Genomic DNA, 18,183 nt, shown 5'->3' on the forward strand with positions numbered 1-18,183 from the left:
AAATAGTGCACCAAAATGATCCATATTCCTTTCTTTTCTGACGTCATTAACCTGATGTGCACAGATTGGGATAAAATGGTATATGCTAAGACATCTGACAGTGAGTCATTCAACAAAGTATTACATATTTCATGCAAAAGTTAAAAATTATTCATTTTACCAGGTATTAAAGATTTAGTAATAAAATATACAAGTACACAAAACACTGTGGATATGTACTTTCAAGATTCTAGATATTGTTGAAATCTAACATGCAAACTATAGAATGCATAAGTGTTTTTATTCCTCACATGAACACCATTTTTCACTCTGACTAATCAAAGGTTGAGTCAGACTGACATAAATTTACAAAATCAAACTTAGAATTTTCATTGTTAATTATCACAGTTTAAACACTGACCCCCTTTTGATTATGCACTGATAGACCTAAGGTTAACATCAAAAAGACAATCAAGTCGAGAAAACACAGAAGGCCTAGCTACAATAAGAAAAGTGGGAAAATCCACAAATTAAACAGAATATAATAATAACTGCAAACAAAATTTCATGAATGTTTAAATCAGTACAAAACCGAATAACAACAAATAAAATAAGACTACTTTGCCACTCTCCAAGTCAATACAAACTAAGAGTAGGTGCAATACATATCATAAGTGTGTGTACATGTGCAGCTAACAGGCATTGCATACACATTATGTGTAGTATGTGTGAAAGTTCCAAAACAAGTCTAGTCCTACTACATGATGTAGTTTACTGTACTTGGCAGGCAAGTCAAGCTGATTAAAATAAGAACAGTGAAATGATTGGGCAAAATCCCTGTTCTGTTTAAAAGTTTTAGAGGTACTGAACATTTGTTTCCTCAAGATGCTAAGTAATATCCAGCATGGTTTAGGCTTATTTTTTCACAATGTAACAAAACTTCTCTGAGAATAAGACATCAGAAATTAGATGAATAAAGATGCAAAATTGTCAATTAAATACTAACTGTACTTTTGGAAATAAACAAGGTATAAAAACATTAAAATCCTTGTTACCAAGTATTTTTAGGGTCTTTGTACAGCAATATTGTCATAAAGATTATGTATTTTTCGAACAACCTGGAAATGTCCTTAAAATTGAGCCCTGCACATTGATGTATCATATGAATCTAACAGACCAATCCTGTGCACATTTGGTTAAGTAAAAAGGATATCCTTAATCCGAATATATCTTTATGATATGAGTATATAAATATGAAGACACCAAAGCACATATCACTTCCCACGGCAATAAAGGTGTTAACTGTTTTCAGACAGGTCATGATTGAAAGGCCATGTCATCATGTTTGTTGACTCCATTCAAAATTTCATTGAACTATTATACTAATTTATGTTATTAATTTTGGTATCAAACTAGACTATAATTCAAATTTTCCTATTATATGTTATTTAATTTCTTAATTTAAAAATAAATAATAAATAATCATATCTAAACATATGTGTGTCACATAGTATGTTGAATGTAGTACTGGTTCAAATTATTTGTTTGTGATGCCAAAATACAAAGTCCAATAGTTTTGTGGAAATTAGGAACTCAAATGACCAGTATTGACAAGCTATAATATAAAATAAAAATCTTTTATCTTTTCGATTTGCTGAGCTATCACTAAATTTACTGAATAAAACATTGTGACCCTACTCACTCTTTCCATTTTTGGAAATGGTCTCTTAAATACACTTACTTCTATGTATGACATTTGAATAGCCAATCAAAAGCTCAGAATGCCCCTTTAGTGATTTTATCAGTCATTTAAAAATATAAATATGTCCTCTTGTTCTTTTGAGACAAACTTTCATGCTGGTAATTTCAGTCTTTATTTGTTTGAAACTTCTTATTTTTGTAGACACAAATAGTATTAGCTTATTTACTAAACTTGATAAATTTTAATGTAATTTTATGGTATCAATGAAGTAATTCAAATATATGCATAAAACCTTAAAAGAAAATATTTTGTTTCACCTCCTCCTAGTTGAAAATTTGAAAAGGCTTAGCAAGCTATGACAAACAGCAAACAAGTGCAAAAGTCACAACTAGAAAAGATATTGCTTGCTTTAGTTCTTTGTTTACTGTTCTGTGTTTTAAGAAAAATAAGTTTAAGAACTTGTTTGTAAGTAGTAATAATATATATATAATGTATAATTAAAATATGACTATTTTGTAAAATAATAAAATGCACCCAAGAGAGGTCACTTTGTAAAGACCAAAGGACAGTTTTATATTATTGGATATGTTAATACGAGTATATATGCCCCACATCATTGCAACTTCTGTATTGTTAACCAGGCACTGCTGAAATGTCAATATAATAAAAATAAATAAATGTATATGTTATATGATTTATTGTATTTAGTCTAGGCATTTATGTTTATGTCCTATAATATATAGTCATTATGTATTTGAAAAGGCATAATTTATTTCTTAATTTTTATGTTTACAAAATCAGTCAAATCACCTGGACCCATACAGAGATTATATAGTAAAACTAACAAAAGTTTTTTTCTTAAGAAACATTTGATAAAACCGTTTAGACATTACAAAGATTTCACGTGAGAAATTTGAAAATTTTCTGATATATAAAAATATTTTTTTATTTTAAATTGAAAATTACTTTGCAGGTTGGAAGGACAACATGTGAAAATAAAAAAGGCATGAGAAAAACACTGCTTAAAAATCTTAAGACTTAAAAAAAAACTTGATACTTTGCATGTGAAAGCCTTGTAATGTCATTGATAAATTTAAAAGTAATAGCATGAAAACTATGAAAAACAGAGAATAGTTACAAGATCTGTTCCCAGGACCAAGCCCATACTTAAAGGGTTTTAACTGAAAATGCTAAGGTTATAAAGGTTCTGAATCAGGCTGGCCATGATGATCCTACTCAGCTGGGTCCCCTTTGAAATTGTAGTGATAGCAATATAATAGGGGAATCGGTCTCACAATTTAATATATGAAAGTCTATTCAGACTCTCATGGAATAGATTCCATCCCTGAATGTTTGAATACCATCAGGAAAAAGTATCCAAGCTGGATGAGATGTGTTAACAGGTTACAAAAGTAGCTAGAACACCAGATCATGACAATTTTTCCATGCATCTGTAAAATGCATGTTTTAGGCAAATCCCGATCTCCATTGACGAATACTATGAACTACTGTTAAATAAAAAGGATGTCTCTCAAAACGACTGAAATGAGTATTAACACTTTTATTGATAAGCAGTACCAGTCATTCTGAGATACATTTTTATTTCAAGTGGATTTCTTGTCACCAAAATAAAGAATGTATTTTTGTTCTGGTTGAACTCTTGTTAGCTTTGCTGAGAACTTCTAAAGAGGGTAACTGACCACGTGCATGCCATACATTCACTCATATCATGGTGCTTTGCCTATGATAAATAAACCTATGCCAGGTACTCATCTACTTACCATGAAGAAATGGCAAGACTTCAGAGAATCATCTGACTATCCATGCCCAGTTGCAAAATAGGGTATTTTCAGCCATGATGAGTAACAAAAACTGCAAGGTGATAACCACACATTCATAGACATGTCAAATCAGTAGCTGACTACTGTCAGCAAGAGAACTGATGATGTTTTTGATGTATACAAAGAACCCTCAATCATGCAAGCAGAAAGGGTATGCAGACGTGCAGGCCATGAAATCTCATTCAGCAAAATTGTAAGAGCACACAGTTACTTTATACCATCTCTCTATGAGCTGAGCAGAAGATGTCTCTTCTGGCACACTCAGCTAGTAAAGAAAAAATTAATAAAATTGTTTGCAGACAGCTGACAAGAAACACAAATGTAATGCATGGTGGTAAGTGCACCAAGGCATTAAAATACATTACAGAGAACACAGAATGTTTTGAAATAACACAGAAAGGCAGATACACATCTTCTTCTTCACGGTAAATGTGCAGCAGAGTCCAGTTTCAATTTAGTGGTACTTACAGTGGAAGACACAGATGTGATGGTTATGAGCTTAACATTTTCACACAGAATGAACTGTGAACTATATATGAGGTGCAGAACAAAAAACAGAACTAGGATAATCAGCATCAACACAGTAGCTGCTAGAGTAGGTAATGATGTCTGAATTGCTCTCTTAGGATACCATGCATTTACAAGATGGAACACTGTTAGCACTTTACCTGAAGATGGTAAACTTGAAGGACTGAAGTTCATTCAACAGAATTAGTCCTTCAAGGATTCATTTGCAGCTTTGGGAAATCAGTGTGACTTGGCTAAAGACCTATTTATTGTCCTACAAAATTTCACATGTGGGTTATAGTAACCCATTCACCATTCATCCATGTGAATGAACTATGCTACATGTAGAGATGGGCAAAGAAAGGCTCAGTAGATTCAGGGCAGTTGTCTCCATGTACAGACAGCCTTCAACAACACAGTCTCAGAACCAATTACCAAAGCCCTATTTGGTGGCAATATCTGATTTCAGCACCAGATGTACCAGTTCCACAAGACCAAGGAAGGAGAATGGGAGAAGAAATCCAGATGACTGGATCTCCCATTCCTAAGGTCATCTTGAAAATATTTATCTTGTAAATGCTCTAATGTGTGTAAATTGCACAGTTGTCCATGTTTGGTTTAAAGACTAAAGTTTAGAGAAGAGTATAAGTTTTAAAACTGCACTAATATGATAGATGCCAAATATGAATCATCATAAGATAGTCTTGATGAGATAGACAATGACTATGATACTAGCTTAAATAAACTTCAAATATATGTCAGTCACTAGGAAAGTTGCTCTACAGTCAAATACAATAACTGTATGAAAGTTTATGAACAGACACTATTCTCTCTGAACAGACACTACTCTGTATATTACTTATCAATTTGAGTATATTAATGCATTCTTGTTACAGCAAAATGCATTTAATCACAGTTGTTTGGTAAATACAATCATTAAAGATGGTTAACACAGTTTCTTCTTGTAGTCTTCATTGATACTTGCATGTTATTCCACATGATTATTATGTAAAGTGTATTATATTTATGAAATATGTATAATGACACTTGATTCATAAATCGGCCAATTTTACATTTATCTCTACAAAAATGTGAATATGTTCATATAGTGTTTAATTGTTGCTGAAGTAAAATACAAGTATATTTGACCTCAGAAAAACCTTTACATTTAACATCATAGAAACTAATGTTTGGATTTTTAAGTACAAAATAAGGTTTGAATGAATCTGTAGTTTTCATTACATCATTTCATCATCTTTGTTCAAATTGGTAGCATTTTTGTAATACAAGATGGTCTCTGAAGAACTGTTAGGTAACAATAACAAAATGCTCATATTTTACAATACTGATTATGTCCCACAACTTTGTGCTATAGTGACAATACTCAGTGATATTTATTACAATACCAGTTCAATTTGGAAGAAAAATTACAGTAAGTCAGCTACTAAAAGTAATCAAACAAAGTAAGTTTTATTTTTTATTTTTAATAGCTTGACTATCATTAAAACAGTAATAAATGCCACAGTGTCTTTTATATTAAGTGCATGATTGAAAATATTAAGACATTCAGTTTTGTGAAATTGTCTCATTGCAGGATAAATATATGAAATTTGATAAATATTGATGCTTGTTTCATTAAGTTTTTCATTTTGTTCCACAAAACTTAAAACAGAATTGTAGTATCTTTAAAATTTGTCAAGATACTAAAATATATCTCATATTTCATATGAAGATACAACACAAATGATGCAAACTTCAGACACTCATAAAATACTATATCTACTCATTTTGAATGTCCAGCAAACATTAATGTCATCCTTTGTCACAAGGTGACACGAAAATCATTTGGTAGGATTTCTTGTATAACATAAACTCTGGTTCATGGGCTACTACTATTCACAGTATATTTTAACAATAAATAAACTTAAGATAGCAATAACATTTTGTTGTAAACAAAAGAAAAAAAACAACTGATTACAAAGTAATCTTTTTATTGCTTACATCCACTGACCTATGAATTAATTAGTACATGCATATCTACATAGATACACACATACACATGCTGCAGTTCATAATAGTTTGAATTTATTCTCAATCATAAAAAGTAGGAAAAGAAAATGATGCACTGATAACAAATGTGAGACATACCTTTTCACTAAGCCAACCCATATACTTGAGTTCTGCTTTCTCTAAAACATCGACTAATAAATGATTGGCTTCCACCACTGCCTTACTCATGAGATTATAAACCACTGTATGGATGGCATTAAACCAGGCTGAGCACTGAACACTATCAGAACATCGTAAAATACATGAATTTCGTCTGTCTGGAGAATGAAGCTCAAAGGTTCTGTTTTCTGGATCTTGGATTGTAAGATTCCGCACAAGGTAACACAAAAGCAGTGGAACACACCGAGTATCTGACCTTGAAAGTTTGTCCTGTTCTCTTAAAGTGTCTCTTGAGAGAAACCCACCATGCTGAAAGTCCCAGCCTATTTCTGATAGCACCATGGTCTTCCGGAAATACGGAGTCACTTCCCGCAAATACTTTACTGCAAGATATATCAGCCAAAATCTCAAGATTCATGACAGATATAAAAATTGCCAATGCGGATGAGATAATGATGCAAAAAGAGTGATGCACATTTAAAACTCAAAAAATAGAGCTTTTACATTCATACATCTAAATTTGCAAGATTATCTTACATTAATAAACAGTATCAACATTATATGTAAGAATAAGTTAGCATGCTACTCTTAGTAGAACAGTTACTTACAGTTTAATACTAGTAATAAATTAGTTTAACACAACAAACTTTGTTACTTATTTTAACACAGTTTTGCTTTACAAGTTCTTCAGGAACATTCCAGTAAAACACAAACTGTAACAAACAGTACAGAACTTCCAAAGTGGTGTTTTAAGATTGTTTATTTCAAGTATTAAAATGTCCTTTATATACCAATGTGCCACTATCTACAAAAAAAACTAAATAATTAGTCACAATAAATACATTATACAACCACAAGTGAATTGCAAATCATTCAAGATATTTCTAAGCTAGTCTTACAAGCAACAAAAATAAAATAAAAAACAACAGAAGAAAAGGAATATAGATGCATAATATGTATGTGGGTGTGTATTCTAATTAAATATAATAAACTAGAAACAAACACCACACTATGGTTTCAAAAATTCAAAAAGGTCTGAAAATGTGCTTAACTAATTTCTTGAAACTGAAATGTGAAGCTTGGATTAGTAGATATACATGCAGTCCTAAAATATATGCAATAAAAACATTATAAAACTAGCTTTTCTACAAAAACATTCCTTGAAACAAAAAAAAATTAACAGAATTTAACATCTGAGCTGATACTAATACACAGATATGTGAAAACAAAATTCTGATGCATGTTTAGCAAATTAACTCATAATGCTTTATATATACACCCTTCTTGTACATCTATATATATGTCTTGTAATTGGCCAATTACTGTTAAGTAGGTGTCGGTGAAATACAAGTTTCTGTTCTAAGATGACAAAAAAATTCATCTATTTACATACACAAGTACTACATACAATAAGCAAGATTTAAAATTAATACATATTACAAACACTAACTACTTCTTAAGACATTTTATAATGATTAAGATCCAGTACTTCAAACACAGATTAGTTACTTTAACATATTTTGCATGATTATAAAATACCAGTACAAGAGCAACACTAACCTTGAGAACATGTACACTTAAACCACACAAACACCCACTATAACATCAAGAAACAATATCTACAACTAAGTCTGGCATGATCAGATGACAGAAGTCATCACTGTCCAACCAAACATGGATAAATTTTGCACTGGATCATCAAATGCTAGTCTCTGTCTCATAAATATAGCATTTCATGTAGTAGTATCACACATATGAAGTTTTCAGTTTCCCAGCACAAAACACACACTTCCAGACAAAGTGCATTTACACAAAATTTAAGATTAACAAACTTTCTTATGTATTCCATTGAAAAAATCACACACCGTATATATGGTGAAACAGAAACATAGTCTTCGAGCTACACAAATATAAACAAATTTAATACAATGACTATAGACAAACGTATTACCTTCTCCTTTTTCTCAGTTTGGTAATCAAACATTCCAACTTTACAAGAACAGAGATCAAAATCATATGGCACAAAGATAATATTTCTATTCTTCAAGTATACATTGAAAAGTTGCAATTAAAAAAATCTATATTCAATAAAACTGAAAAATATGTGATCAAAGAGAAGAACTGGTAGAAATTTTATAATTGAGCATATATTGTCTTAGAGGAACAAAATAAAATATTCCTAATTTACATAAATAATGACACAAGTATAATAATATATATTACAGGTAATAATCATACAATCTTTGGTACAGTAGCAGACACGTTTGAAATTATATAAATGCCAAAGTACATAAGTCATCACATTAAAGCAAGAAATATTGGATTACATTTGAGCAACTGCATTATAAAACTAATGAATGTTAATATTACCTTCAATACATTTCGAGCATATCAAAATAATGTGTGTTGAAAAACAACTAAAATGTGAAGTGTTATTTCTTACTTAGCTGTCTTATCTAACAACTTGTATATCTTTAGTAGCACATAAAGAGCCTTGGAATGTAGTTTAAATAAAGAAGTTGTTCAACTTGAGTCTTATACATGCCAGAACAACAGGATCTTTAAGATGGCATTTGAAGGACATGAAGTAGATAGTGGTGGTCTGTCCTAACTTCTACAACATGCTTATTTGAAAGGGAAAGACAATTTAAGCTTTCAAAGAAATCAATGCTGTTTTTTTTAAAATAATGTAACAATGTTCTGAAGACTTCATGATGAATATGTTGGGGAAAAGTTATGTTTCATAATGAGAAACAGAATGAGTCATTGCTTCTTGTCTGTACTGAATACACTATTATTTATCACCCCCACACATATGTAAGTTAACCCTTAATAGTCTAGTGTGTGCATGTTAAGATCATTAAATCAAAATGTCAGAAGGTCATCAGCCCATTGAAGCTACCCCTCACTTATCAAAACAAGATTATGAAAAACAACTAAACATCTGTATAGTTGTAATATTATAAAATACATTTACATGGTAGAATAACTTCATCTTACTACAGATTCAAGACCAAACAAACAAACAATTTTACAAGCTTATAACTCATTGAAAAATATTACTGCCAAAGAAAGTTTACATCTCGGATTCTGAATTATTAAATTATTACCCCTGATAATCTACTTTATTTTTGAACATTTTATTCCACTTACCAAAGAAACCCTTAACAATTCTGAACACTTGGATAAGTCACCTTCCATTCTTATGTTGTCTGAAGAACAAATATCAAATGTTTCATAATTTTCTTTGCACAGATTAACTTTGTGAAACCTTTGCACTTGTTCAAGAAACATTTTAATAGTCTTATTTGTCATATTTCCAATATAACATATAATTTATATTAAATATGATAATCTGTGATTAATAAAACAATTACTAGTTCTTATGAACTGCTTAAATAATTACACATTATATTTTGTCTACAGTAAAGAGTATTAATGGAAAGATTAATTCAAAGTTACTTTTCCACAAAAAAAATAAACAAAAGTTTCATTAATTTTCAAATAAAGAAACACCTTAGTTCAGTAACTCCAGATTACCATTACATAAGAAAAACAAAAATCATTTATTAACCACAGTTGGTAAGCAATACAGGATGATTATATATAAAACATTTAATGATAAGTGATTTTTTGGTCCATTTGGACATCCCATCCATTATATTAAACTATACTTAAAAAAACAACTCAAAATCAGCTCTAATCATTTATATACTTAAGCCTTCCCTTAAACTTCTTAATTTTACTGATCTACCATATGTGAAGGCAATTCTTTCCAAAATGTAACGACTATATTGGAAAAATAAATTGTCTAGCTGAAGACAACTCTATCCTGCCAAAAGTTATATCTGTGTGTCTTCTAGTCCTACACTTCTCACCAATAAGTCTTGTAGTACATTAACAACTCAGCATAATAATAAACTCCCAAATAATTAAATACAATGAACTTTTGCAAATATTATAAATATATATACACACAAGACTACATGGAATGATAACAAAGGCATAATTTTGATTTTAAATTCTATTATACTGTTTCTTCTTTATCCTACTTATTCTAATAATCTATGAACAATTGATCTATTGTATAGTATTATATACATATATATAAATTGATTTATTTATATAATACTTTCAAAGTTTATCTTATTTAATACATATACATTTTCAAAGCCCTTGAGTGATAATGAAGAATATGTTACATGTCAACTACACTGCATTTGCTATATATCTACAACAGTACAATCACCTTCATAAAAGAATGTTAAGAACATGAAAAAACACCAAGTCCTTGAACAATTCTATGACAAAACATAATAAAAACCTTTAACTGTACATATACATAAAATAAACAGCATGCATATGTAAAAACCAGTGTTTGAACTGTTGAAAGTAAGAAATTTTTCATAGAGAGATGACTGCATGTACATGCATTAGTATATATATCTAACAATAACATCAATATGAAGGTGTAACAAAGAAATAAATGTGCACATATCCACAGCATATTCAATGTTCACTACATGCTATATTTACCAAGTGAGAAAAAAGCATAAACTAATTTTTAATTATTATTTTTATGACACCTAAAAAACCTCCAATGTGTGTCAATGCAAATAGATTATCAACACAGAGTATTTTAATAAAACAAGACATTTAAAGCTTTTCTTCTGAAATCAGCTGTATGATGATATAAAAGTAATTTATGAAAATGTAGATATTTTTCAAAGCAGTGTTAGAAATAATATTAAGTCTTAATGTTAACTTACTTGTGCAAGTAAGGAGGACAAGGAGAAATGTTCCTAATATTCTGTATCATTAAATATCATATCATTAGGCCTTGTAGATTGTATATTTTATTCCATCAGGTGAAAAGTAAAATCATTGTGTGGAATTCTCTTTAATCCAATTAAGCATATATTAAACAAATAAAATATACATAAAGTTAACAATATTTTATGGATAAAAACATTTATTCACTTCAGCTTATTTATACACAAAACATCCACTTTTATCTTCTGTGTATATTCAAACTTGCTCATCAACTTACAACTGCAAGTTAAAAGACAATTTTTTTAAAAAGAACTAGTTTGACTGGGTTGTGATAACAAAATTTTCTTTTCTTCTATTCAACAATCCTACACTTCAATGTCAAAATATTTCTCCTGTCCATACTAATGTGGTTTTATTAGCTAAATGTAAACCTTAGTGTTTTTTTTTTATATCTAAGTACAGCAAGTCCACACATTATCCATCATCTAGAAAACAAATAACATATTAAAAATATAACAGATTAACAAATCAAGATTTCTCTTTACTGAACCCATGATAAGATTTTATTTATTACATAAATGATTTTGTAAAGTTTCTTTTACCACTCTAAAAGTGAATTTTTCTCACTGCAGAGGACTAACTAGTCTATAATTTCCAAGGTAACTATTATTACCCCATTTAAAAAGTGGGTGTCCTATCATTAGTACTTAAGCAATTAATAGAACTTGCAAATCAATAAACCATACAGCTCATTAATTCATAGTATTCATCTAATTGATTGTTCCCACACAAGACTAGGATAATTCGAATAATAAAAAAACAGTAATACTTTGAAACACTAAATTTAGTTAGCTGATTACTTTCATGAGTTGTGACACTATACAGTTAAGTTGAACAACCCTGATTTAATCAGAAACAATAATATTTCAATAATGTTGATAGTTGGAATAATAAAAACTGACAGAAATCACAAACAATAATTTAAATTAGTTGATAACACATGCCTGTAAATTTAAACTTCATAAAAAGTTGTTTGGTTTTAATAACAGATTTTCTATAATTCAGCAATGCAGATTTCAAAAATAATATTCCTAATTTTTCAATCACATAAGGATTTTTTTTGCAAGTTATAAAGAAAAAAAAATGTCAGATCAAATTATTATTTTATTTACCACACTGAACCCTTTTTATTTCTCAAAGATTCTAGAACAACTGATAAGACTATTAGCACAAATGGTCAAGACAAATGTACAGGCAATGGTTGTTAACCTTTTAAACAATGTTACCTGATTTCAACGAAAATGATTCAGTTGGGTAAAAGTGCATCTGACGTTTGTGAAATATCTGTACGCAATGGAGAAAAATGTATGTTTTTAATACAGTTTATAAGCTGTAGAACATACAAAAATTTCACAATAAAACCATCATAGCCCTGTGTAACATTATTCAACTTAATTATAATTTTGGAAGCTTGACTATTTTACATGACACTAAATGTTTGTTTGAAGTTAAGCACAAAATTACACAAAATGCTATCTATGCTCTGCCCACCACAACAGATACTAGCTGTTGCTCTTAGTTAGTCTATTATACTGACTAATTGCCAAGGTCTAACCATTAGCAATTCTCAAACCCTATAGCTGTTCATTTTCTACTGGCCTTTTAAAAATGTTATGCAGAATCTTGTATATCTGATTTTTGATCACCTTTAAAACCTTGGGGAAAAAAAGACTTCTCTAATCTTTGTAATCTCAAAGTCTAATACCAAAGGATTAATATCTATGATTCAGATCAATTCCAGTATTTTACAAACACTACTCAGGGTTAAGAATATGTATGTGTGTTCTGACTGACCTTTACAATACTGAACATTTAGATCATAAAATATTCCATTAAGTATCTTTTTGAGCTTTTAGGAGCTCCAAATCATTCTCCATGTTGTTTTCAAGTTTGGTAATATCAATTCTTTCAAATGTTTACAACTCATTTTTAACTAACAGAATAATTACTTCTTTTATTAAATATGCTCAAGAAAATACCTTAAAACTTTTGAAAATAAATAAGGTTCAATCACTGGTGCTCAATAATACCAACAGCATTAACATGAGACATACGTTAGTTAATGAGATGAACAGAATCCAGAGCAAAGATAAAATGTGGACAGGAGAAGACCAAATTAGATTAATTGTATAAAGTAAGGAATTATTGTTAACACATTTTTCTAATTGCCTAAATATGCCCATTATGAGAAATCATTAAATCATTTAGGGAACTTTTCATTATTTATATGAACAAATTATATAGCTGTATACTTGTATAAACAATGGTATCTACAAATTTGCTGTATGTATTAAAATGCTAGAAAAGGTTGATTCTGTGGGCTTTTCCTTTTCTTTTAAAAGAAGTAGTTCCATATCTAGATGCTTCTTCCATAACATTTACAGGATACAGATTTGTTAGGAAGCATGCAAAAGTTCCTAGAACAATATCTGATGTAAATTGGGCTACAAAAAAAGGAATAAACTTAAGACATCTCTATTTTGAAAAATAACAAACTTACAATTAATTTCATCGAGGTACTAAAAATTGTTAGAAAATTAACCTACATAATGTCTGAGTAGCAGAATAATATTGAAAATATATACCACTATACTGAGTAGCAGAATATCAATTTGATAATATAATTTATCTAGTAACAGTTGTAAACTGGTGGAATATTTTTGCTTCATCATCATGTCAAGAATAAGAAGTGGTATGTGCTGTTAAGTTAAAAACTAATAACTTCTGTTAGATATTTATAGAAATACCTTATATGCTGGTGTATAAAACGGCATTTGAAGTTTTAAAAAATCCCTCAAAAATAGAGGTCATTTTGTACATGAAGTATGAAATGTGAACTTTTAATCCTGTGATGTACTTTAAGATTATATTGGCAGATCCAATACAGTTGGATAGTGGGGTTGACTTTAAATGTATTGGTAATGGAATAAAATCAAAAGAACAAGCCAGATGTCACTTGAAGAGTTTGGTAAATATTATATAATACCTTATCTTTTAATAATAAAACTTAAGTCTTATTACTATTTCACATTCCAATTACATACTAACCAGTTAGGCATCCTAACTAGTCGAAATCAGACATAATTGATGAACTTCTGATGTCAGATGATGAACAAGATTTAGATTTAAAAGTATTGTAATAACTCAAACAATTTAGTTGAAACTGCCAAAAAATATAAGCCTATAAAATGTTTAAATCACAAATAAAATTAAATTGTTTTAATTACCTATACTGTGTATAAAATCATAAAATGTATTGTATTGAATGTTTTAAATACATTCAGTAAACATACACCATTTCCTCTCGAATACTGATGACTAAAGACTCTCAGATAGTAATTTCTCACAGGCTCATTTGGTTTCACTAATCAAGTGCACAATTTGGGAGGGTCATCTTATATGGCAAGTATAGCCTGAAACCTACACTTTTAACTTGAAAATTAGGAGATCATCTTATACTCACAGTTGCCTTGTACACTAGCATATATGGTAATTATATATTAAGTTGAATTTTTCAATGAATGTTTCTATGGCACGAGTGAAAATGAAGGGTTACATTAGTATTAAATCATGGTTCCATTTCTGTTTCCATCATGAACTCTTGTCAAATGACTCAAAATTAATGATCATGTGATATGAATCAGCATTATTGTACTGCCAAATTTACTGTTATTGTTAAATTCATGTTAACTCCTGATAACTTTTTTTTTTTTTCAAGAAAGCGAACACAGCAAACTTAACTTACCCTCCAAATCAACAATTTTTCCTGCTCTTTTCAATGCTCTAACAGCTTCGTCATGAGTTGCATCTCTAAGATCCTCCCCATTTACAGAAAGGATGGCATCTCCTACATAAAGTTGTTCTGTTTGATCTGCTGCCATTCCCTTAAAAATTTTACTGATCAATATTGGCATTTTATTTTCCTTTCCACCCTTAATACTAATGCCAAGACCGTTGTTATCCTGTTTCACTACACGCACCATTCTCTTTTGATTGGCAATGCTTTCAGATATATCTGGCGGCTCTGTATCCGACAATCCATTGGATGAACCATTAGCAGCTTCATAACTTTCGTCTAAACTTATGTTGAGACAGTCTTCTTCAAGTGTAACTAAAACTTTATGCCATTGTTGATGCACATAAACTTCTAACATTCCCGTTCTCGAGAATGCCGTTCCCGCCATCTTGAAGTCACTCTGAAAATATGATGGTCACGTGGATAGTATTGGTTATAAAATCAACACTGGGCGCTTATTCTCTGCACGTGTTGGAAGAAGAACGCAGAATAAAAGTTCGTGCTAACTTATATTAATTTTTATCTAGAAGCGCTTATATTCCAGTAAAGAACTCGTATATTATATAACTAATAAGCTTCATAAAAATATTTTCTTGAAACGATTGTTAAATAAAAAAGAAAAAATCTGGAACCTTAATCATATCAACTATCAACAGGTAAACTAAACTCTTAAATAATAAGTAAAATGGGCACTTTTACTTAGATAGCTAACACTTTCAATTACAAAATGACCAGGTGGGTTAAGGGGTGCGACTCATAATCTGAGGGTCACGGGTTCGCATTCGCGTCGCACCAAACTTGCTCGCCTTTTCAGCCGTGGGGACGTTATAATGCCACGGTTAATCTCACTGTTCGTTGGTAAAAAAGCACCCCAAGAGTTGGCGATGGGTGGTGATGACTAGCTGCCTTCCCTGTAGTCTTACACTGCTAAATTAGGGAGTAGCTTTGCGCGAAATTAAAAACAAAATTACAAAACATAAGTGTTTCACCCTTTTAAGTCGTTAGCTGGTACGGCGGTAAGTCTACGGTTTACAGCGCTAAAATTAGGCATTCGGTTCCTCTCGGTAGACTCAGCAGATAGCCCGGTGTGGTTTTGTTAATAGGAAACACAAATGCTCTCTTTTAAAAATATATTCAGATTTTATTTCTCAAAGAACTAGTTTTACTTTAAAGTTGATTAAAACTATTTGAATAAACTAACACTTTCGATTTCAAAATTTCTAATACTAATTTCATTTCAACTAGAAGCACGTGACTGATAATTATATCACGTTAATTCAACTTCTGTGTTTGTTCGCGAATTCCTCCTACATTTTTGGAGCCACAACATACGAAGTATATAGGTGCACTTTTATATCGAAGGCCCGACATGGCCAAGCGTGTTAAGGCGTGCGACTGGTAATCTGAGGGTTGCGGGTTCGCATCCCCGTCGCGCCAAACATGCTCGCCCATTCAGCCGTGGGGGCGTTATAATGTAACCATCAATCCCACTATTCGTTGGTAAAAGAGTAGCCCAAGAGTTGGCGGTGGGTGGTGATGACTAGCTGCCTTCCCTCTAGTCTTACACTGCTAAATTAGGGACGACTAGCACAGATAGCTCTCGAGTAGCTTTGTGCGAAATTCAAAAAAAAAAAAAAAAGATTGATATCGAATATTCGAATCAAATCGTTGAAGTAATTTTGATTTGAAACGTTTAACCCAAAATAGGTAAATACAGTCGGGAGCATTCTTAAAGACATTTTATCTTCACCCCCGTCGTGACATACAGTTTTGAAATGGCAGCATGGGAAATAAAAGGAGAGTTTTGAGGGCAACACGATGTTTGACAGATCAGCAACAAGCAGAATAGGAACAAGGAACGATCAGTACAGAACCAACTGCCGATGTTAAACTTACAGCTCATCACAGCAGCGTCAGATCTTTTGATCGGATCCATACAGTTAGATGTGGGGTGACCCCACTCTACCTCGAGAAAACCCACTTTTACCGGGTAGCGCCAATTAGTGCCAACGAGTGCTCAGTTAGGCTTGACTGCTTTTGATTTACTAATGATGAAGAAGAAAGGGGTTGACATGTTGTGAAACTATCGTAAGGAGGTCAATCATAAGGTAAATCATCTTCTTCATCACTGGTCGAGATACGTCGGAAGAAAGAGAAATAAATGTAACCGGATTCGTCTGTTGGCAGTAGTTGAGGTTTAGCTAAGGTATCTATGAAGAGGGCATCAGACAAGTTGGGTAATGAATGATAAGTCTGTGAGGTAGGGCATGGAACGGTGATGGTGCTGAGGGGAGATATGAGGTCCATGCTATCTTTAGAAGATTAAGTAGGTGGCAGGATCTGTATTAAATTCCATTTCTTGTTGAGTTTCATTTGGGTAGACTGAATGATTGTGATAATGTCATTGGTTGTTGTGGAGGCGTTTCGTGTGATAATCGGGGATGATCTGGATAGACTGTTTAGTGGTTGGGGCAGATATCCCTGTTTGAGTTGACCCGTGAACGAGTGAGGGGAAGCGCGCGGAGGACTAAGTCTTCGGTCACCTGTTTCAGGAGATGGCTGCTGAATGAAAAGGACCAAGACTGGTGAATATGGGCGATATACAGGTTTATGGTGCAGCTTTTTGGCTCTAAAGCGGTATAAGCGATAGGAGATGCTTCAGGCGAGGACAGAGCAATTCAGTGGTGTTCTTAAAAACGATAGCTACTCGAGGGCTATCTGTGCTAGCCGTCCCTAATTTAGCAGTGTAAGACTAAAAGGAAGGCAGTTAGTCATCACCACCCACCGCCAACTCTTGGGCTACTCTTTTACCAACAAATAGTGGGATTGATCGTAACATAATAACGCCCCCACGGCTGGGAGGGCGAGCATGTTTGGCGCGACTCGGGCGCGAACCCGCAACCCTCAGATTACGAAGCGCACGCCTTAACGCGCTAGGCCATGCCAGGCCCTGTTATAATATTAATCAGACCATGTACATTTATCATATCATTCAAAAACGTTTCAATGAATACGTCACCTGTATTTAAGTGTAGCGTGAAGCATCGCGTTTATCCTTACTGAACTCTCTCTCGCTTCCTTTATATTGAAGTGAGTTTTTGGGTTACTTGGCGTAAATAATGCGAATTACAGACCTCGTAACAATGATACATTTGTTTATTTCCTCCTTAACGATTGTTACAGGCTGCTATCACTTGTACACGGTTATTGGCCTAAGTTTACAAATATCTTTTCATGTGATATGTAGGTATATAGGCATACCGTATGTTTTCTACCTGCTTTAGTGATTTGGAGATTTTTATTTTTCGATTATTTACTTTCTATGCTATAAATACAGCAACGTTCATTCTTGTTCT

The 18,183-nt window shown here is 31.8% G+C and overlaps 1 protein-coding gene across 2 annotated transcripts in view; it reads right to left on the reverse strand.

The window, feature by feature from the left end:
• The window catches only part of LOC143231627 (beta-1-syntrophin-like), a 65,888-nt gene extending 50,333 nt beyond the window's left edge, over positions 1-15,555 (reverse strand). For both annotated transcript variants that reach the window (XM_076466164.1, XM_076466165.1), the window contains exons 1-2: positions 14,777-15,555; positions 6,178-6,581 (exon numbers count right to left, since the gene is read on the reverse strand). In XM_076466164.1, the coding sequence (XP_076322279.1) occupies positions 6,178-6,581; positions 14,777-15,215 (843 nt within the window). In that variant the 5' untranslated portion in view covers positions 15,216-15,555. The remainder of the gene's footprint in view (positions 1-6,177; positions 6,582-14,776) is intronic.
• Positions 15,556-18,183: the final 2,628 nt, after the last annotated feature.

The sequence above is a fragment of the Tachypleus tridentatus genome, chromosome 11 (assembly GCF_004210375.1).
Source record: "Tachypleus tridentatus isolate NWPU-2018 chromosome 11, ASM421037v1, whole genome shotgun sequence".
In the NCBI taxonomy this organism is placed as follows: Eukaryota; Metazoa; Arthropoda; class Merostomata; order Xiphosura; family Limulidae; genus Tachypleus; species Tachypleus tridentatus.